Source organism: Etheostoma cragini, chromosome 12 (genome assembly GCF_013103735.1).
Source record: "Etheostoma cragini isolate CJK2018 chromosome 12, CSU_Ecrag_1.0, whole genome shotgun sequence".
In the NCBI taxonomy this organism is placed as follows: domain Eukaryota; kingdom Metazoa; phylum Chordata; class Actinopteri; order Perciformes; family Percidae; genus Etheostoma; species Etheostoma cragini.
In genome coordinates this window covers 8,887,768-8,910,613 of record NC_048418.1, presented here as the reverse complement: position 1 = coordinate 8,910,613, position 22,846 = coordinate 8,887,768, and the positions used below count along the sequence as shown (strand labels likewise).

Below are 22,846 nucleotides of genomic sequence, written 5' to 3'. Positions count from 1 at the left end.
CCTTTATAGTTTTTGTTAGATAAGTATTTTGTTGTGTCTGGTAATGGTTTCAGTGCACAATGTAGATCATAGGATGATTTAAGATTACTGTTGCGAGTATCATTTCCTGTTAAAAAGGTTGTTCTGCTCTCACTCACTCTAGCCAAGTGCTGTACTACTATGTATAACATCAAGCACATATACAAGTGTTGATCCCCATCCATCTCAACTGCATCTATAACAAGCGTCTAGGCCAGTAACAATTATTACATAATTGCCAAATGTCAATTATTTTTATTTACATAATCACAGTTTCTTTGTTTAACTGCAATTAATTACCTCATCCACGTTGCTAGCAATAATAATGATACAGGGCGTATGGTTACAAAGGTGTAGTTTACCTTATAGGCTGTGTACTGTGTTACTACATTCTCTGGCTCACAAAACAGTTATAAAACCAAAAGATATCCTAGGATTTGTTTAAAACTTTGTATTTAAAAAAGTGATACATAAATAATTGTTTACATTTGACCGAAAGACAATTTTATTGTTAACCGCAATCATTTCTGAGAAAGTTCATTTTACAGTAAAATTTGGAATTGTTACAGCTATACCGGCATTATGAAAGTGAACCACCCCCCAAGCATATTTCCAAAGTCTCCATTTATATGAACAGATTTGAAACACACAAAGGAAGAGGTAACTATACACTTATCACTTGAATTGATCACTCACCGGCAAAAAAGAAAATGTGTGTGAATCCAAGCAACAGTCTCCACCTCTCTGTTTTAAGTTTACTTTTCCGTAAGATGACAGGAAGTGAAAAGCTTGTCAAACGCAGCCACCAATCCTTTTTCCTGATCCCTCCCTTTGCCCTCTGTGTAGACTGTAAGTTACTTATGTGCTGGTTGCCGCGGTTCTTCTCTATCCCCTCCCACCTTCCCTTTCCTGGGGGTGGTCTGCAGTCTCTGTGGGTGGGTGGGTGGTGCTTGTAGAGAGACGGAAAATTATGAAAGGAAGGCTTGCCCTCTATATCTCATCTTTATGCTCTGCATAGGCAACACACAAAAAAAAGGCAGGATGACAGATTTATTTTTAAATTATCCAAAAGAATGTCTTCCTTCTCTTTGCAACAGTGGTTTCGTTTAAACTGCTTTGCTAAACAAAAAAAGCCTTTATGTGCAGGCTTTTAGAAAGTAAAGTTATCAAAATAATCATCAGTTTTGGGGAAATGGAGGGACATGTTCCGTATGTTTTATTGCTGGTAAAGGATTTATTTTCCAGCATAGACTTAAAAGGAAAATTCTATGACCAGTTGAACCATAAATAAAAGAGAAAAGTACTGGTACAAAAAAAGTGAGCCATGGAGCAGAGCCATACCACACGGTGGAAACTGGGCTAAAGTTTTCAGTTATCCAGTAATACCTCAACAGATACTAGATGAATTGGACCAACATTTGGACATTCATGGTTCCCAGATGATGTATCCTGAAGGTTTCTGACTTTGCCACTGGCGCCACTTGTTGTTTTAAAGTGCTCATATTATGCTCATTTTCAGGTTCATAATAAGGGCCCGAGTGCCAACAGCAACAAGGCCCCTAGTGAAACCTTTCCTTTGGCAAATTATTTGCCTTTTTCAGGGGCTTAACATACTCAAATAATCACCAAAATTGGCGGTCGCATCAAGTCCGATGAAAATTTATGTATTTTACAAAAATGGGTCGCTAGCGCCCCCTTAAAAAAATTGAGACCCTGCAATGCGTTTAACCTAGACTCACAAAACTTGGTACACATATGTAGCATGGCAAGACGTACAAAAAAATAAATAAAAAAAACTCACTGGAGCCTTACCCTAAACTCAACAGAAAGAATTCATTGGTGATGGTTTGGCCGGCACCCTTATGCTAAGGTCATCCTCCCTTTCATAAATGGTGACCCGTTTGAGGCAGAGTCTTATGTTAGGTATCAATGAACTCAGCAGAGACTTCCTTTTTTATTAGTAAAGGTTTGCCCGCCCCATATGCTTTGGCCACGAACCATTTTACAGCTAATGAACTGTATGTACGTAGAGTCTTGTGTGAGGTATCACTGAACTCAGCAGAGAGTCCTCTTTTCATTGGTGATTTTTTGCAGTGTCTGAGTGCCGCGCAAATGCAGGGCCGAAAAGAGCGAGGGCCCGCCCAACACTGCTTGCAGCTTTAAAACCTAATTTTACATTCCATTAGGCCAATGCGGAGGTGTCAGGGGAGAACTTGCTTAGACTGGTGTTTTGCCTGCAAATAATCAATGTCCACACGTCCTGTCTGCATTTCGATGCTGTGACCCATTTATTTACCCTTTGACAAATTCAAACCTTAACACGACTGACACGTCAGACATGGTAAAAAGCTGTCTGCCTTTCCCGTTTCTCCACACACCGGTGTACCTGAGGCTATATACCTTTATGCCTATCCAAGCAATGCACCACCCAGTGTTCAAACATAAAATTGAAGATTTTCTATGTGGTATAAAAACAAAACAAAGTGTTGGAATGGCTCCAACACACCAGCCCCTAATTGTTAATGGCAGGAGGGCTTAAACAATTTAATACATTTTTACACAATGGAGCCAACAAACCAGTTGAAATAAATCAACACATTAAAAAATCAGTAGTACCTGTGTACTACAACTTATGTTGCAGCTTCCTGCAGAAGACAACGTTTGGTCACCGGCCTGTCCACTATGCTGGTTTTCGTTTGTACTTGTGCAGCACGCACCAGTCCTTTCCGGTCTGGATATGTCTCTAGGATTTTTCCAAGTAACCAGGAACTGCGTGGGGCTGTAGGATCCGCAATAAGTACGATGTTTCCAGACATAAGACTCTGCCTCTCCTTACTTCACCTTTGCCGCTCCTGTAGCAAAAAGGTAAGTATTCTCTTAGCCAGCGCGTCCAACAAAGGTCAGAGATGTAGTGCACTTGTCTCCACCTCCTTTTGATGTAGAAATCTCCCTTTTCAAACAATCAAGGGGTAACACTGGTTTTCTTTTCAATGTAAGTAGATGTTTGGGCGTAAAAGCCTCCAGATCATTGGGGTCTTCAGATAACTTGGTGATGGGCCGATCATTTAGAATGGCCTCGACTTCACACAGAACTGTATGGAATACTTCATCATTCAGGGTTTGTTGATGTAAAACTGATGTTAGAATCCATCGAACCATCCTTATTATTCATGCCCACGCACCATGATGAGCAGCTGTTGGTGTGTTGAAGCTCCACTTTATCCCTTCTTGTAGAAAGGCCTTTTTATATTTTCTGATCATTTTAAACAACAAGAGCTTCTCTCAGCTTCCTTTCAGCACCAATGAAGTTAGTTTCCTGGTCGGAACGTAGATAAGACACTTGTCCTCTTATACAAGCAAACCTGCGCACAGCATTGATAAATGAGTCAGTATAAAAAGAGTAAGCAACGTCCAAGTGTACTGCTCCACAGAAATCCAGGGCCTTCCATCCATCTTTGGTTTGTCGAAAAACTGTTGTTAACCCGTTGAAGCTTCAGCTGCAGGATTCTGGGTGGTATGAACGTACCTCCACTGAGAGACATCCGTTGCTCTGCGGATGGTAGAGATCCAGTTCCCACAAAAGGTTTGAAATCTATTCTCCTGTCTGATAAGTGATAAGTGATGTAATTGGCTATGAGTGAGTTGTCCAAAACATCAACCCAACTTGAATGCATTCACCTTCTCTAGGACAAACCGCTGTCAGATCATGAACCATTTTCACAGCCTTATCATCCATGTAAAAGTTCCGGTTGACTGTACTATTTACCTCATCGGAGAAACTGTTCTGGTGATCTTCTGCAGTCTTTTGTAGAGCGTAACAAGCACAGCTGGGAGAGGATACTGCCCCGAACAGATGCATCATGTCATCCTGTATTCCACAAGTTCTTGATTTAAATTGCCCTCTGGCCACCACAAGAAATCTTGATTATCTTTGGTTACCTTAACTTGGTGGAACATGGATTTAATGTCAGCCATTATTCTTGTCTGAAAGGTGTAATGACTCCTAACAAAGAACTGGTAGGATGAGGACCCTGTAGACGCTGACTGTTAAGAGAACGTCTCTGTACTCTGCTCCACAGTTAGACACAGCACAATTTATAGGCATCTGCTTGTGGATTTAGTGACGTGACTGTTTCCTTTAACCTTGCTCCTTTTTCAAAATAAGATTCCATTCCATTTGACTGGGTGCTTGAGCGAGCTTGGTGACTCAAAGCGGATAAAACTGCTAATTTAGCATCAGAAGCGGCTATTTCCGTGTCGAGCTCCAGCCTTTCCTTTCTTCTCCGTAGCTCCTCTGTTTGCTCTTCCAGCGCGTGCTTCTCCTTTGAAGCTGGGGCGCGAGCGTCAAGCGCCGCTCTCTCTGCCTCAGCTTGAATGCGTGCTGATGCAGTAGATTAGAAGATGAACTGGCAAGAGTGTTGTACAGAAACATTCCTCAGGTTCATCAGGTTTCACTTCACACACACATCACACTCCTACTTCATATTTTCAGAAAGATTTGGGAATGTTTGCATTTGCCAACCACTTGTTCACGTTTTCCATAAACTCATTAACAGCGTCTTTGCTTTGAACCAGATCTCATGTTTTTCTTTTTCTGCGGGGGGTAAGAGTTTTACCAGAGATGTGTTCGTCTTATTTGCACAGAGTTCTCTATTTGTCAAAAGAACAACGCACATCCGTGTTCTGTTCTGTCCTGAATTAACTCTTGTATTTGGCCTTTCTGTTTGTTTCACAAGCCAGATAGGCAGATAGGGTTACCGTTTCACCGGTGGCTGCGCCCTGCTGTGGTGAACTCATCAGCATCATGACGCTCATTTACCCCTGATACAGAATCTATAACCAAGCCACACAATCAAAAACACTCTTTGAAATAAACATACATTTAACAGATAAACCCACAGTTTATTTAAATACCAGTTCTGTTCGTTAAGTTGTGTGCACACACTTTAAATGTTATGGCCATAGGATAATGGTAGCGCTACCGTTTTACCTTTATCAATTGGTCTTGCAAACTAAACTTAGCTGGTGGTTCCGGTTCGGATCCTTCTCTTTACTGCACGAGTAGAAGCTGTCGTGGTTGTCCAAACAATCCACCTCGAGACAGAGAAATCCCACGGTGGTGTTTCTCATTTGCGAAATCCCACGGAGGCGTCCTCAATCAGCTGTTATATCCCGTGAGAGGCGATCCTGGAGAGTTCCTTAAACAAGCTTTTCACTTTAATATAGAGCTATAGTGTCTTTAATCAGCTTCTACTTTAGGCCAATGCGATGGGACCAGGGAAGAACTTGCTTGGACGCGTCTTCTGCGTGCCAATAATCAATGTCCACACGTCCTGTCAGCATTTCGGTGTTGTGACCCATTTATTTTCCCTTTGTCAAATTCAGACCTTAACACGACTGACACGTCATGGTGAGAAGCGGTCTTCCTCCCCCGTTTCTCCACACACCTGTGCACCTGATGCTGATTGCCTTAATGCCTTTGAAGGCAATGCGCCACCCAGTGTTCAAACTGCAGATTGCAGAACAAATTGCAGATATACGTGGTATATAAACAAAAAAGTGCTGTAATGGCTCCAACAGTTAATTTGAAACATTTTGGTTACCTTCTCCAAAATGATGCTTTTCCCATCTCTGTCAGCCATGTACCTGTTGGTTTAATGGAGAGCCATAAAGTTTTTGCACTTCATCAAAAGTTAATTGGCCCATTTTGGTCACCTTAAAATGACTTGTTCAGCATTTGGTAGCACCTAAGCAAACTAAGCTAGTGCTAGCGTTAATTGGTAAATTAATGGAAAGTTTGCAGATTTAGGGTTTAGATTAGCACAGAGGCATTAAAACCATAGAAGAGACCGGCTTGGCCGCCATTCAACCCAGCACCTTTCATCCAAAATGTGTCACGTACCGAACTTGAGGTTTTAAAAGGTATAGTCCACAACCCAACTGTCACTGTTGCTACGTCATTTATTTTTAATAGTCTGTGGTTCACCCTATGCCTGAGGTACCCTGTTCCTTAAGCTCTGTACCGTCCGTCATTGCAAGGGGGGAACAAGTGTAACAAAATATAGCAACACTTTCCACCAATAAAAGCTTCTACAACAAAAACTACACAATCAAACATGTTCCAACAGGAATGTATGTAACGTAGATTACAGATTTACTTTGACATTACCATTTGGATACATGTAGCAGATGTTAACACTGCAGTGTGTACGGCACAAGTTGACGTAAGCTTGAGAAGAAAAAAGAACTGTATTACTTTTACATTCATTTACAGAATTATTTAAGGCTTTAGCCATGTTTAAGTATTTGGCATTGAATTTTTTTATATATATCTATATATATATATATACATATGTATGTATAAAAAAGCATATAAATGTCCTTTAAAGAAACTGGTTCACTGTGGGATGTTTATGGCTTTAAACAGACTGCCATTTACCCTAGAATGACAATTACCCCTAGACCATTACGTGACTAATTAGTCAACCCAGTTAGGGAATTTGCATGCCTTAATGTGGTAATAGATTTTGTCAGTGTGTATATAAAAAAACTCAAGAAGTTCAAGAGTGTGTGAAAATGTCCATTCAGTGCAGACAGTGACAAACAAGCAGCCTCTAGTCAGTCAAACCTTGGTCAGTGCAGCTGGCCAGAATTTCACCTGAGTTTGGCAACTGACTGGTAAAGTAAATGAATATCTAAAAATATACTGAGTGACCTGATTAGAAGAAATGCTTGTCAGGAGGTAACAGATGTAGGAGACTACAGTACATGACAGTCAGGTCCTGCTGAGCACATGACTAACGCATCATGGGATTTTTCAAGGAAAGTGTAAAAACAGCTATGTTAAGCTTGTGGGCACACTTTCTTACAGATATACACTCATGCTTGCAGAACTTGCTTTCTGTTTATAGCTACTGTTTCTTTCACAAATAGTTTTGTATTTTTTAATTGTCTACGTCAATACAATATTAACATGATGTAGTTGGAGTTATTAAGAGTTATTAGATGCTGATATGATCCCCCCTTTCTCCATACCGGCCTCGAAATGACCCCTTTTTCGGGCCACTTGGAGGTACAGTAAAAGATGGGAGACAAAAAAAAGAAAGATAACAGTCAAATCAACTGGGTACAGTCCAATTTTAGTCTTTTAATTATGAAACTGATTCTTTGTTTTTCCATAGACTGTTTAGTTGAGCTGCAATAGAGTAAGTAAAACAAAGAGGGTTTAAAAGACTAAGATACCTACTTGATTTGGTCAACTTCAGCTGCTGAAGCCTCATATTAGCTTCACTGAGGTCATGAAAGGAATCTTTCAGTTCATAGCCAGTATGGACAGTAGAAAGTATTACAGCAACTGATAACTGTAGCAATGCACATATTTGTGAGTATTTTATTAAGATAAACTAGGAAAAAAATCCCATTTGTCCTTTAATTTTACATTACTAGGCAGACTCTCACAGACCACAGCTGTCGCCGGCACAGAGGCATTCCATTTTTGTCCCATGTTCTTACTCATGTTGGGACACAGCTACCACAAATTGTGTATGCAAGACTGCTTTGACTAGTTTGTCATCGCCTGACCAAATCACAAATTATCTATTTAGTCTGTGACCTTGGTTGACTTTTGACTCCCAAGGGGCGTTTTCAACGGCTGAAGACCAGAATGCTTCTGGACCCAGGTGGATAGACCTACAACCACTCCGAACAACAAAGCACGATGTAGCACTGAGCGATGGACAAATTCGAACAGACCTCAGCGTGCAGAGATTAGCTGTGATGGTGAAGCATCACTTATTTAGCGTAAAGTGCGAAGGCTCCGCAAGTTGTCAGTCCACATCAGAAACCCGCCCCACATAAGAAAAAAACGCTAATGACTGGACCAGGATCTGGCCAGTTGGAAATCAGTTTGAACGTGAGAGAGACCTGAAGTATCTCCCAGAGCAAACTAAGCATGAGCTCACAGATTTGTCTGGTTTCCTGTCTAGCTTTGAACACCAAATACCAACGTGCTTTTTTTTTCTTTTCAGTTTGATCCAAACCAAAATTACAGGTGCAAATCCTCCCCTGGACCACGGTACGTACCAAATGGGCAAAATTTGGTCTGACTAGAAGAGGTAGTCATGTTCCAGATCAAACTGAACTATGGTTCGGTCATCGTGTTCCAAGAGCAGCGAAGCTCCTTTAATAGTTAGCTCAGTGCTGAAGGCCGTTTTATGGATGCCCCTGTGCTTTCTGATCAAGGTCAGACATCTGTAGCAGGAAAACTTAACCCTCACCTTGATTTAATATTGCTAATGGATAAGGAGAACCAGGAAATGAGTTGGGGAAATGCAACGCTACCAAGCCACGGCCGAGCGACGTGTAGTTACATGTTTTGAGAGGAGAACATCCGGCTATGGCGTAGGGTCCGGCGTAGACACAGAGGGGTCTGTGGGGGTACGCCGTTGATTCGCACAACCATTAAGCGACCTCCAGGGTGTAGGCTACATGAGAGTTTGTGATGATCAGAGATTGGGAGTAACAAAGTATTTGTACTTTGTTACTGTACTCAAGTAGATTTTTCAGATATTTTTACTTTACTATTTATTTTTGTGGTGACTTTTTTACTTTTACTCCTTACATTTTAATACAAATATTGGTACTTTCTACTCCTTACATTTAACAAAATTGGCTCATTACTTTTGTATTGTACAAAAGGTCTTCTATCAGGTGTGACTGTGAGTGCATGTTGGAGAAGAGCGCAGATAATAAAGCGAAATAAAGCATCAACAGAGAGAAGTTGTGTCCGTCCGTGTTTTAACAGACAAACCTGGGGCGACGTTGGAAACCAGAATCAGCTTTAAATACAGTCCTAATCTAGTCCTCACTAACAAGTTTAAAATAATTTCACTGGAGTTCCCATTATTATTATTAGCGTCATCAATACCATATTCAATCTAATTGGATGGGAATATACACTCACAGAATCACAATTGAATTCATATCTTGCTACTCAGTCAGAATAAACCTGGAGTCCCAGTCTCTGTCACAATAAATATGTGCTGTTTTTGGCCTATTGGCAGACATCCATTAAAATGTAGCCAACGGCATATAAAGAGCCTTTTTCCATGTTCACTGACGTTTGTCAGCTGGCCTTTAGTAACATTTGTGTGGTCCTGGTAGCTTTGCATAAAAAATGGTTGTCATTTGCAAGGCTACTTTTACTTTTATACTTTAAGTAAATTTCCAAGCCTGTCTTGGTTATTTTTACTTGAGTGAAGAAGTTAAATCATGACTTCTACTTTTACCAGAGTATTTTTAACACAAGTATCTGTACTTCTACTTGAGTACGGGAAGTGAGTACTTTTGCCATCTCTGGTGATGGCGGTAAGTTGAAAAAACTGGGACACAGAGAGAGGATTCCAGAGGAAGAGGAAGTCTGTGTCCCGGCATATCCGTGACTCATGTAAATGTAAATGTAAATGTGCTGTATTTATATAGCGCTTTTCCAGTCTTAACAACTGCTCAAAGCGCTTTTACATCTACAGGGAACATTCACCATTCACACACTGTGGCCGGGGCTGCCGTACAAGGTGCCACCTGCTCATCAGATAAACATTCACACACATTCACACTCCGATGCGCAGCACCGGGGGCAACTCGGGGTTCAGTGTCTTGCCCAAGGACACTTCGACAATGACTGCAGGGGCAACCTTCCGATTGGCAGGCAACCGCTCTACCACTGAGCCACAGCTGCCCCATGTCTTAGTGTTCCCTTTTTTGTGTTATGTGTGTGGGCAGGCTTGGTTTTCTTTATGGCACTTGGCTCTCCAAGCCCCAGCCCAAGGACTCCTGAGATCCAGGCAGCCAGAGCCAGTTTGTTTCAGTCACTTATGTGGTAACATACTCTTGGCCAAAACTCCTAGAGGTTCTAGTGAAACCTTTTGTTGTTGTGGATACCCCTGTGCTAACACCCTTTTCGCTCTGTGCACAGTTGTTTGGAGTCGGTGTCACCTACGCTACCTGCTACATCACCAGCCTTGCACTTCATGCCCGCCTCGCCTACCTCCACTCCTCCGACCATTGGACTACCACCTCCCCTTTTGCAAGATCTTCTGTACAACTGAGCATTCGTTAAAACCCTGTGGCTAACCCAAAACCAAAACCTAGCATACTTAACAGTCCGTCTACACACAAATCAATATAAGTATATGGAGACACAGCTCACGTATGTGATAACGGCAGGGCGTAGTCTTCCATGTTTAAAGGGGGATAATTTGCTTCTTAGAAGAATTAGAATTCCATCTATGGCTGCAACCTGGAGCTTCCCATCTCATGCCCTCGCGCCATGCTGAACATTGTATTTTCAGCAATGTTCCAGTAAAGTGTGAAAACAATAAAGAATATAAAAATAAAAAAGAGTCTAGTGTAAAATGTTTATTTTTGTATTCTTGTTCTTGAGTGTGCATGATCCTTGTTGATCCTCATGAAAAAGCCTGCCGTTATAATAGTCGACAGAAATGGCTGCGTCCATTGATTGGACTGATTTAACATCCATAAATCAGCAAACTATGGCTAAAATAGTTAACTAGGCTACTTCAAGGTTTTTCAATTGATTGCAACAAACGTAGTCACAAACTTAGCCTTGACTCTATCTGGAAAATAATTCACGGTTTCGTATTTTTGACCCTATGAATTTACCGTTGAACACACCTCGGCATGACATGGGACGATACAGGCTGCAGCCATACTCGGCTTAGCTGAAGAGGGTTGCTTCCTCCGAAGTCCATAAATACCTGACAATGCAAACCTCGAAGGGCATTAAGCCGTTTATAACATGGTCACTTGCAAAATAACATATATTTAAAACATAACTTTATATTTTAATTAGTTTACAATCGAAATCTAAAGTTTTTCAAACAATAATTCTTTCATAACCACGTTTCCCTGGTTACGCCTAACGTCTTGACTAATACCTGGAACAATCATTCCCATCCTATGAAGTTCTTACGCAATGCAAACGTTGTTCACTCCTCCAAGTAATAGGATGGACCTTTGATGCAACTTGCCTCCCTTAGCAACGGGAGATATTTACAGTCCGCTTAGCTACAAGCCAGAAAGCTAACGCTATGCTAGTAAGATAAAGAGTCAATAACAATGTGTAGTTTACAGTTGGCAATCTGTAAAACAATTGACAGTATGTTAGACAACAAGACAAGCTAGCTATCCAGCCATGTCATATTCCCCACAACAATATTAGGACTTTTACGAACAATTGTAACCGCAATGTGTAACGTAGCTGACGGCCGCAGCCGACCACTGTTAATATCATTAAATAAATAAATACATGTTAATAATATAACAGGTAGCAACATGAACATTAAAACGGATGTGAGACAACGTTATTCGCTGTGAAACAAAACAAAAGTCAGTCCAGAAGAGTGGGGTAACTTACTTCTTGCAGCTTGGGTGTTGGCGCCATCCTGTGGTGTTTAGAGGACGAGTTGGAAATAACAGATCCACATTTCCTTTTTGTTTTAAAGGTGCTCTAAGCGATGTCATGCGTGTTTTAGGCTGCATTTGTTGTCACATTGAGCAAACATCTCCTCACTGTCCGCAAGCTGTCTGTTCCTAGAAAACTGTTAAAAAAAGACAAAAGTGCCAACCTGCACCATGAAGCATACAGTGTTCCAGCGTTCCAGCCAATAACCGACAGGAACTTGGGGGTTGGGGCATAGACAGTTAAAGAAATGGACCAACAGCTACCGTTGCTCTGGACGGAAACCAGGGAAGGATATTAGAAGTACTTTTCTAGTGCACGAGCCTGTACGATCTGTTCTGCGCATGCGCATATGATAATCCTGATGTACAAGGATTTACGACCCTGCACAATCTGTTCCAGAGTAAGTGGTCTGCCGTTGGCCTCCACCGGCAAGCTAACATTAGTTTAGCTAACAGCTAATTTGGCTAACCGCTAGCTGAGACAGCATGTAAAAGATCAAATATATATATATATATAGCCTTTTATACATTTTTGTGTTTTTTTAGAAATAAACAATGGACACATTCTTTAAACGCTTCAGATGTAAAGTTATTCGCTGTCAAAGTGGTGCCAAAATGAATGGCAGTCAATGGGATGTTGACGGCAAGTGATGGCGGTACGCTTAGAGAGGAGAGGCTTACCCCCTTGGTGGGGGGTTATGGTGCGGAAGCACAGAAGGTAGGGGACGGGATGAGAAGGAGGGAGTGTCAAGCTCGTCTCGTTTTGTTTGAAAATACTTCAAACATCAACAAGAAGTAATGTCACCCAACATCGCTTAGAGGACCTTTAATGTAGCACATTCATTTAGAACAGTCAGTTTCACCAAAGCTCCTTTAATAGGTGTCCTACATCACTTTTTAATTGACACCATGCAACCAATCAGAATCGAATATTCACCCAGACCATGGTATAAAATGTAAAAAAGTAGATGAACAGCTTATATGTGTTTTGCCTAATTATTTTATGTTTGTCTTATTAGAGCATGTATATACAAACACAAAACTCTTTTTTTCATTTTTGTTCTTTTTCTACACTCTTGCCTAAACTCTGAGTTTTTGTCCATTATCCCATCCTCTTTCCGTCACTCCATTTTCTGATTTGTACATCTGGAGACAGTAACTTTTAAATAAATCAATAATTAACTAATTAATAATTTACTTTTAATAATCAATTATTAACCTATCAGAATTGAGCATTTGAATTGCAATTGCTTTGCATCTAAAACCAATTATTTTTCCCACCCCTAATAACAGCAGAGGAGGTGGTTGTTTTCTCTTATACATCATTTCAAAAGGACCTAAGAGCCTTTAGCCATGCCAGCAGCTCTGTGAGGCTAAATTTAGGCACAGTGGTGCTTTTTAAGCTAAATGCTAAGATCTGGATGCTAACAAGCACACACTGAAAATGATAACAGGTATAATGTTCACCATCTTAGTTTAGCCTGTAAGCATGCTAACATTTGCCAATTGACCTGGTGAAGGCGCGAGATGAAAAGTTAAGGATCACCAACACTTTGTACCATCCTGAAGAGAAATTTCAGTACCAAATTTCACTGCTATCAATCATATAATTGGCACAACATTTAACCTGAAACCAAATGTACAACTCATGGTGGTGCTAGATTAACAGTCAGGGGATAACCAAAGTGGATGGGCTTAACCCTCGTGAAAACATTGTCTGTACAAGATTTCATGGCAATCTATCCAAAATGTATTGTGATATTAATCTGGAGCAAAGTGATGGACAGCCAATCCCTACAGCAGTGATAGCCACGTGGTAATACTAAAAATGGTCTGTCCTTCTGTTGACATATCACACACGGTGTATATTGGTGTGTACTTTTAGAAAGACATTTATACAAGTCATTTCCTTCAATAAACAAACCGGTGTTTGTGCAGCTGCATGGAAATTAAGAACAAACACAATATTATCAAAATAGATTTTATTCAAGACCTTGAAATCTGAGTCATATTACAACAGTCAGATCAGAAGGCTGCAACCGTGTGAGTGAGAGAGAAAGAGAGTACAACATAGATGAGGGCAAAGACAACACAACAAAAACAAATCAGCAAATTGGTATTTACACGTTCTGTTATAATACAACGACAATTAAATCCAGATTTTATATTTTTTTTGTTCATTTTGTGTAAGTAGCTACAAATAAATCAGAATTACAAAAATTTTGAGAAGTACAAAACCTTCAAGGGTTCTCAAACATAGCAAAGATAGAATTAACGTTAGTACTTTCGGTAGGAACACAAGATAGCCAACACTCGAATTCAGTGTAAAACGATTATCATCTAAAAACAAAACATTATAAAATACCATTCCACTGTCATAGACATCATTTGAAATAGTGTCTTTGTGGTACAGTCCAATCACTGCTGACTGTATTAAAGCAAACTTCAAAATAGTCTTTAGCTTTAGTACAAAATGCTTTAAAACAAGTAACATTCTGAGCAAAACCTCTGAAATGTGTGTGTGTATGTTTGTGTGTGTGTGTGTGTGTGTGTGTGTGTGTGTGTGTGAGTGTGTGTGTGGATCAAGCCGTTAGCTGCTAGTTATGGATGCAATATGAGATCTGGAATGCCATGAATTTGGCTTTGTTTAGCTTTGATATACCCCGATGAGGCAGATGGGACACTACTGTATGTACTCTTATTTACTCACTGCACACTTTCTGCACCAATACTGGTTAATCTTTAAGAGCATTTTAAAAAGATGTGTGTCTACGATGGCTTAAATGAACACATCTCTGTTTTTCCATTTTTTGTAAAAAGTTCAGAAAACAAAAGCGCTGCTGTTTTTTTTCTATACGACCGTTTAATGGTATTTTATAAAATGGTCATGACTTCTGATGAAGAACATCACATACTGGACTTAAAGCATCTTTAAACAGTAACTTTAAAATCCACCCTTAGTGTACGAGTGGCATTCAGAAGAGTCCCCTGTGACAGCACAGATATATATATATATATATATAAAAGCAACAAGCACAGATTTGTCTCTAAATGTCAACTCTGAACACTTCAATAAAGAACGTGCATAGGCCTGAACGCAGCCTGTCTCTAGAGTGTGTGTGTGTGTGTTTGTTTATGTTATAACTGGACAACAACAAACCAAAGACGCGACTGTAGTGTGTGTACTTGCGGGACATGAAAGCTGCACACAAAACAGAGCAAAAGTTAGGACATTTATAAGCCAACTGAACCCCGCAAACAACAGCTCAAAATGACACAATGTGATTTGAACTCCAGCACGGACGGGACACTCCAGAGGATGTCCTGATGTCTAATGACCAAGCAGGGGAAACAGAAACACAAATAGAATATTAGTCTGATTATCATTCAGCACTGGTGAGCAAAAAGCCATTAACTGAGGAAACGAGCAAAATAAGGATTATCAATTGTTCACATCAGATGGATGCGAGCGGTTGTGGGCCTGTTTTCCTGTATCTCTATTGCTCTCTGTATCTCTCACTCAAATTTAAGAAGCTGCACAACGCCAGAAAGCAAGCTATTTCTGTGCCACGTTACCTCACTACTGACACAAGAGCACAGCCGCTGCTATTCGTAAGCTTGAGACACAGATTGGGGACAAGCTCAGTGACAGAAACTTGGAAGCCGACTGCACAATGTGGTTGATGTCTTTCTGCCCATCCCACTGTTAGAACAAGACATGGTGTTTAACAGCTCCAAAGATTATCTTTCAGCCTAGAGGTTCTGAATTCTTTAGAGCTCTGTATTAACCTGATGTATTGTGAACACCTGAAAACCATTTCTGAGGATAAAAGTTCCAAAAACAAAGGAATGTTCAGCCTCTGATTCACTGCTTTAAGCTTTGTTAAACAAAATGGCAAAAATGCACCAAACCTATTGGATAATAAAAATAGAAGCAACACAATTAAAAAAACATTTTCATTTTCTAAACTATACTTCTGCATTTTTTACCTTAAAGGGATACCTCACCGATTAGCATTAAGCTTTGTATCAGTAGAAATCCGGTAGTATTTTCGAATGACTGTGCTTCCCTCCCTCATGTCCCCTAGATTTCTCTGTATTGTGTCGCTGGAAACAAGCCTCTGATGATCATCTGAGGCAATTTTTGCCCAGAGGCAGTGGACTACAAGCTAGCTAGTTCCGCATGTTTTAAACCTGACCATAGGGGGTTGGACTCTTTACCCACAGCAAGGAGAGTGTCAGCCATCTTGGAGCTTAGCTACAACTCTCTCTTTTCAGCAGCAAACCTTTACAACAATTATGTGCATTCAAACTACTGTACATGTGTACCAACAAGATACATAGGTACAGATCGGAGAATATGCAGGCAACTTCATTAGACAGAATACTCATCACACTATGCAAGCTTTGCCTGTTACAGAGACCTCAGCCAATGGTGTCACCTGATGCCTCTAGCCGGGTAAGGGGACATCGACGGCGGTGTGTGTGAAAGCGGAAACGCCTGATAAAGACAGGAGTTCCAGCTAGGTGGAAAGCTAACGTTAAACGGCCACCTGTCAGATCTTGAAACTTTGTTTTATGTATATGGTTGAAATGACAATCAAACACTTGAGTTGAGTTGAATGCCTCACTGTCTGTCTATGTCTGTAAACGGTAGGAGTGGATTGAGAGTGGACTTGTAGAGCAGCGAAGCAAGTGCAATTTCATCCACATGAGCCAAGAACACATTTTCTGGCTTTTCCTGGCCTAGAAAGCACCAATTTCTAAAAATAAATGTCATTTCTACTACATAAGTAACCCAGTTTAAAGATATAGTCATCTTTTAACAGTGAAATATCCCTTTAAAGACTGCCAAGAAGTGGATTAATGGATCACCCAATAAACAGCTTTTTTTACACCCATTGTAAAAGACAAATTACTCAACCCCCGCCCCTCTTCTCTCCCACCCCACATGTAGTATAAAACTTGCAGATATCAGTAAAATCCAAATTTAAAATAACAATGTCCACAGGACACCAAATGCTGATTTATGCAATATGCACACACCAACAAGAGAACAAAAAATCTTCAGAATTCTGGTAAAAAGGATAAAAAGTGGAAAGCGAGAAGAATCTTGGTGTTTTGGTTTGCATGTGATGGGTCCAACAAGTTTGTACTGTTTGACAACAGAGAAAGGTTTCCTCCTGCAGGTCTGTGAGAGCAGCACAGGGGTCCATACAGACCTGATGTATATCTGACGCATGTGCATAAGAACTGTATGTGGCGAATGTGTAGTCCTTTTGGGTACATACATATGACGAAGGGAGTAAACGCTCCATTTGGCTGTAATTGCGGGCCATGGCATCTGATGGGACTACAGCAGTGTGGCGGACAGGCAGGGACAGTCAATCATTTTGGCTATGTACACATTCGTAGTCGGTCCATGGCTCCCCAAGATGAGTGTCATTTCCTCAGGTCTAATACGCAAACCTAGAAAAACATGAAGGAAGACCAGTCAGCCAGTCAGTCAGAAAGACACAATCCTACTTCCTGCACCGCAAGAGGCTCAGTTTCTGCAACGTCAGGCCTTTTACTGGCACATGCAGGAAAGAAGTTTCCTTACTAGTCAATAACTTTCTTAGTGGCGGTCTGCAATTACTAAATTACGGTCGCCACTTCGTCAGTATTTTATGAAATATCATGAAGTCGTAACTACTAGACTCTGCCTTCTGCTTCACTAAACTCAAGTGAACAGTCATCCACTCTCTCTCCCCTAAGAGGCTGAGCAACTAGAACAGTGACAAGAAGTCTAACCATACTGCGACTGAGTCTAACGTTATTTGTAGCTCAAAACAGAAAGCAATTATGACCACCTTGCCAAAGTCTTTTGGCAAGGTGGTCCAAATTTGAAATCCCTGAATCTTCTAATCAGGCCTCAGACACAAGTGGTTTGTCTGGATCTGTCTGTGGTCTCCATGTGATACTGAGCTGCCCCCTATACTCTAGCCACACCCATGTACGCAGATCACGCCCCTTTCATAAATGGTGAACAATTGAAGGTAAACGCTTTTGTGAGGTATCATTGAACTCAGCAAAGAGTTCCTTTTCAACTGGTGACAGTTAGCCCCGCTACATATGGTTAAGCTATGTCCCATTTACTAACTAATGACCTGTTTTTGTGAGATATCATTGAATTTAGCAGAGAGTTCCCTTTTCATTGGTAACAATTTACAGTGTCTGTAGGAGGAGTATGTTAAAGTACAGTGCCTTTACTTTTAGATGTATTTCCAGTTGCCACTCACGCTATGACTTTTTTAACGCTATTTAAAACACGCAGCGTATTCGTTCAGCTGCATTTCCTTTCCCTGTTCTCACTCTGCTTCTCTGTCACCACGTGTCACCACGTGGCACGCACGCACGCACGCACGCGCACACACACGCGCGCGCGCGCGCACACACACACACACACACACACACACACACACACACACACACACACACACACACACACACACACACACACACACACACACACACACACACACACACACACACACACACACACACACACACACACACACACACACACACACACACACACACACACACACACACAGCCCCCAACTCCGTCCACACGGCATCTCTCTCAATGAAATAGAGAGAGAAAACAGCTTGGAAAAAGTTACATGCTCATGAAAAGTTGGTATCTCGTGACCACCTTTACACAATCACTCTGAATACAATGTTGTCAGTGTGTTAATGTTGGAGTCCCCCCCTGACTCTTAGCAAACAAGTGATTGCGCCTGCTTTAGAAAGGTAACTAGTTGCAAGTTTGCGGTAAAATGCAGTTGGGTTGTTCAAAACACTATGTAGCAGCTGTGAAGCAAATAAATTTACTATATATAATGTTTTTTTGTTTGTTTTTTACTCCAGATGAGTATTGAAAAGTATTTTTCGCGACTGAAAAAGGAACGTTTTGAGGATGAGGACCGGCCTGAAGCGGAGTTATGAGTCTGAAACAGAGCTGAAGAGTTCGACAAGTGTAATTAGTTATGTTATTATATTATGTATTTGTTTACAATATGTTCAGGCTTCAACCAATGCTGCTCAAGCATAAAGACAGGGTCAGGGAGAGAAAGAGATAGATTCGCTTGGCTTCGAGGCTTTGAAGAAAGAGTAGGAGAAAAGGACAGCATCCAACAGCGTGTCCTCCTCAGTTTTTGATACTAATTAATTACATTAATATCGTATAGTTAATGTTATTACTTATTCCTAGAACAAAACTCCAATACATAGGCTGTTCGTTATGTACAACCTATAGAGATTTCATTTAGTGAGTAGTAATTCATTTTTCAGACAATAATGGCTCTTTCTAGTGTTAACTAATGGCACTGCAACAAGTTCCCACAGTGACCACAGATGCGTTCAAATGTTGGTCATTCAATCTAGCCAGAATTGCTGGTCGAATAAAATCAAATACCACAATATTTTTGATCAAATAACTAGATTTTTGTTGACTATTGGTGCTTTCACAAAAAAACTTGAGACACAATGAGATTTATGAAAAATAAACATCAGTAATGTTTAACTAAATCGGTAATGGCAAATAACTCGGTAATGGTAAGTTCAGAACAATCCCTTTAATGTAATGCAGGCTGTAAAACCAGAAAAAGACACTTCAACATATTACCAAAATCTAAGACAACATCTAGTCTCATATCATAATATCAATATAATATTGATATAATGCTTGGTTCTATTTGCCACCCCAAAAACACTATTGCCTGCATTAGTCGACAAGCTCATGGGAACGGATCCACATGCCCTTTAAGCAACAAACTTCCTGGTTCAGTAGTCGAGTGTAGTCTGTTGTGGAAGTTGTTCATAGAGGCCAAAGAGTGTGTGTGTATGTGTGTGTGTGTGCGTGTATAATGATTATTATGTGCGTGATGAAGCACTCCGACAGAACAACTTACCGATCCATCTGATGCGCTAGCTCCTACTTTGTCCCCTGTGGCGTTCCAGCACACCTCAAAGATCCCTCCTGTCCCCCGGTAGCTGTGGACTAAAGCACCCGTCTGAAGAAACATACACACAAACATATTAGCAAGATAGGCAACATCTTCACTCTATGTATTTATGCCACCTATGCACAATTTTAATGGGTGTAGTATAATGTGCATTAGTGTACATGTGATTAGAATTTGAAAGTTTTATTCCAGACCTGAGTGTTCCAGATGTGGACACACTTGTCAAAGGAGCCGCTGGCGAGGTGCCTGCCATCAGGGCTGAAGGCCACGCTGTAGACGGGCTCCTGGTGGCGGGTCAGTGTGTGGATACACACCCCGCGCTCCACGTCCCACAGACGCACCGTGGAGTCAAACGATGCGCTGGACAGAGTGAACAAAAAGAGTGTCCAAGAGTTGCAATAAAACGCACCGCCATGTTTGACACTCATGAGGTACAGGTGGTCAACTAGACAGCGCTCATTAAAAGGAAACATTCTAATTCACCACTGATCTATGCATTAATGTTGTGTTTTTCCACTTTATGTATCAACTGTCTCCCAATCTAAAATATCTATAAGGCCACTTAATTTGAGCGGCCCAGGGGCGGTGGTTTCAGGTGCATCTGAAAAACACTAAAGCTGGCAGCGTGGTGACTCACAGCCCTCTTAAAGCTACAAACGTGCAACTGAGGCACCAGAGTCCAAATCAAACTGTGCATGGCAAGTCAGCCATAGTCTCCTATGAGGAGCAGCCCTGAGTTCAGTGTTAACTATTTTATTGATGAGGGTCTATCTAGCAACAAAAGGGAGTGCTAGCGTAATCCGATCAGAGCAGATGACAGTGATCTTGACAGTAAACTTAATGTTTATTTACATGGCTTCATGTGGCAGGATTCCCCTGCATCGGTCTTTGCTGCTAACGCAGCATATCAGACACGCTCAAAGACAAACATTGGACTTATCATGCCAGGCATCAACTGTAAATTAGGGACGAGTGCTTTTAACTTTTACACTCCTGAAAGATTGAACTAGCTTCAGGATTCTCTCAAACTGCAACTTGTTTCCACTGGGACATTCAAGATGAGGCTTGAAAATGTGTTTTGTAGGGACTGCTCTTGTTTTTAATAGCCCTCTTATTCAATTGCACTGGTGTTTCTCACTTGTTTTTTATTTATTTACATATTGTAATGTGGGTATTGTTTTATGATCAGTAGTTGGAAAAGTGAGCTTGCTCTGAATGACCATTTATAATTAGACAGAAACTGCTCAATAAGAACATAGTATTCCATGCACAGTATTTGTGTCACCTTACCTCTTTGTATGCAAAACTACCCTGTATAATATGATTGTTGCTTATGATTTATGATTTTCAGGTGCTGCTTTGTGGTCTCACCTGGCCAGCATGAGGTTAGCACTAGGGTTGTTGGTCCCAGGGCCTGTGGGGCTCCACTTGATGGTGTAGATTTCTTTACTGTGGGCCTGGAGGTCATGGACACACGAATCTTGCTTCATACTCCAAATCTATGCCAGAGAAGAAGAAACCATTAGTTGAGATGACTTTTATTACTATGTTCATCAACACATTCAATAAGCAACTTTTCTAATTAAGGAGCATTGTGTGCTCATCTAAGCCATAAAGTGACATGCATAACATCTGTATGTCATGTGGACTGACCTTCAGTGTCATGTCATCTGAGCAGGAGGCCAGCAAGCTGCCAGTGGGATCCCACTTGATGGCATTCACCTCATTCTACAGTGAGTAAGATGAGAGTTGAAAAACAAAAGGAAAAAAAAGCATTTTTGACTGAGGTACATGGTAAACAATAGACATAATGCACTTAATATATTGATTTGTTTATACAAATTTATATCAAAGCATCCCAATACACGACATACTAGTTTGTCAAAGGCTGAGGCAGATTTTACAGCAAACGTAGGTTGGGAGTGAATGCATCCTAAGTAAATTAATAACTTTAATCAGAGGCTACAGCAAGTCCGTGCCAGATTTTATAGCTATCCTATAATGCTTTAAGAACAGGAGTGTATTTGGCCAGCAGGAGGGTTTCCATTTCCCTCCCTGTGAGAAACTAGCTCTCTGTCTCACCGTGTGTCCCTGGAAGGTCTTGACAGGTCTGTCCTGACCTAGCTTACACACATGAATGCACATGTCTGTACTGCAGGAGGCAAACGTATTGTTGCTCTGCCAGTCTACGTCCAGAGCAGGTGCTGTTGGGAAGCAGAGACAGATATTAGAGCCGATGGAGCACGAGGAAAAAAAGATGACATGAATATGATGGTGTATATATACTTCTTATTGCCATATTGGACCTGACAATTCTCTATAACAATACTCTAAGGGCAGATAAATGTTTAAAACAAAAACATGCTTTCTGTACATTCACGTAAGGGTCATTGTCACACTCCAATGAACAAACAATGTCAAAATGCAAAGCTGTTGTGCAAATTGTGTGTAAAAGGACTTGTATTATGTATTATCACTATGGTCTCCCTTCAGTTCTGCAGAAGTTAACTTCTGTCTAAAAACAGAAAGACTCTTGCATGGGAAGTCACGTGGAACAATCCGACTCCTGTAACTCACCAGAGTGGAAAGGAAATTGTTGTTTTGCCTCTCCCGTATGGGCGTCCCAAATAATTGTGGTCTGTGTGAAGAATGACATTTTCATTATTCATTCTAAACTAGTATCTTTATATTAGGAAATCGATAAATACATCACACATAATGTAAAAAAAAATGTTCTTCCTATTTAAAAAATGTTGCAAGTCACACTAAGTTGACCTGTATAATGTGAAGGAGCATATACATATACATAAAGAGGGAATATATCTCACACACGCCACCTTTTTTATGCCTCCAAGACATCAGGACTTCAGCATTTAAATGTATGCTGAAGTTGACCCTGTCTGTCATTATACTTTTGTTCACTAGATGGCAATGTAGAACACATTGTCATCATCTAGGAACCGGATGTGGAGGTGCACCTCTGTCACCTATCAGTCCATAACAGTTGGTAAGTGTGAGCAGCACCCTGATGCAGTATACCGAGGACAGCGCACAATATCTGCACAGACTTGTTTGCGGTCTGCATGCACGCAGTGCCTTTCCCTTGGCATAACTAATGGGAACAAATGAAGAATCCCTTAAATCCCCTGTAAATTTGACCACCTACAGGCACAATTCCATTAAAATAAATAACAAAGATGCTAAAACCACCCAAAGAGCCGAGGTGGACAGCAGAGTTGGGTAATACATTTCTGGGTGGGTTTATTATAAGGCGGCATGATTTGGAGAAAAAAAGTTTTACAATTCTGCAATTACAATAAAATGGTATTATGAGTTTA

General features: G+C 40.8%; 2 protein-coding genes and 1 long non-coding RNA gene across 10 annotated transcripts in view; 1 reads left to right on the top strand and 2 right to left on the bottom strand.

Annotated features, from left to right (window-relative positions):
• b3gnt5b (UDP-GlcNAc:betaGal beta-1,3-N-acetylglucosaminyltransferase 5b) overlaps nucleotides 1-11,701 on the bottom strand; it is an 18,101-nt gene extending 6,400 nt beyond the window's left edge. For 2 of the 5 annotated variants that reach the window (XM_034887549.1, XM_034887552.1), the window contains exons 1-2: nucleotides 11,453-11,701; nucleotides 715-967 (exon numbers count right to left, since the gene is read on the bottom strand). The gene's annotated coding sequence lies outside the window, so the exon portion shown is untranslated. Of the gene's footprint in view, nucleotides 1-714; nucleotides 968-3,784; nucleotides 4,016-5,008; nucleotides 5,033-11,452 lie in introns of those variants that run through there. The other 3 variants (XM_034887551.1, XM_034887550.1, XM_034887553.1) reach the window with 3 other exon arrangements.
• On the top strand, nucleotides 6,122-18,376 carry LOC117954073. The gene is made up of 3 exons (XR_004658730.1): nucleotides 6,122-6,136; nucleotides 17,418-17,423; nucleotides 18,247-18,376. It is a non-coding gene; the product is annotated as an uncharacterized LOC117954073 (long non-coding RNA).
• Nucleotides 16,566-22,846, bottom strand: part of tbl1xr1b (tbl1x receptor 1b) — a 21,878-nt gene continuing 15,597 nt past the window's right edge. For all 4 annotated transcript variants that reach the window (XM_034887545.1, XM_034887544.1, XM_034887546.1 and 1 more), the window contains 7 exons: nucleotides 22,086-22,146; nucleotides 21,591-21,712; nucleotides 21,162-21,236; nucleotides 20,880-21,007; nucleotides 19,703-19,868; nucleotides 19,455-19,556; nucleotides 16,566-16,968 (listed from right to left, as the gene is read on the bottom strand). In XM_034887545.1, the coding sequence (XP_034743436.1) occupies nucleotides 16,942-16,968; nucleotides 19,455-19,556; nucleotides 19,703-19,868; nucleotides 20,880-21,007; nucleotides 21,162-21,236; nucleotides 21,591-21,712; nucleotides 22,086-22,146 (681 nt within the window). In that variant the 3' untranslated portion in view covers nucleotides 16,566-16,941. The remainder of the gene's footprint in view (nucleotides 16,969-19,454; nucleotides 19,557-19,702; nucleotides 19,869-20,879; nucleotides 21,008-21,161; nucleotides 21,237-21,590; nucleotides 21,713-22,085; nucleotides 22,147-22,846) is intronic.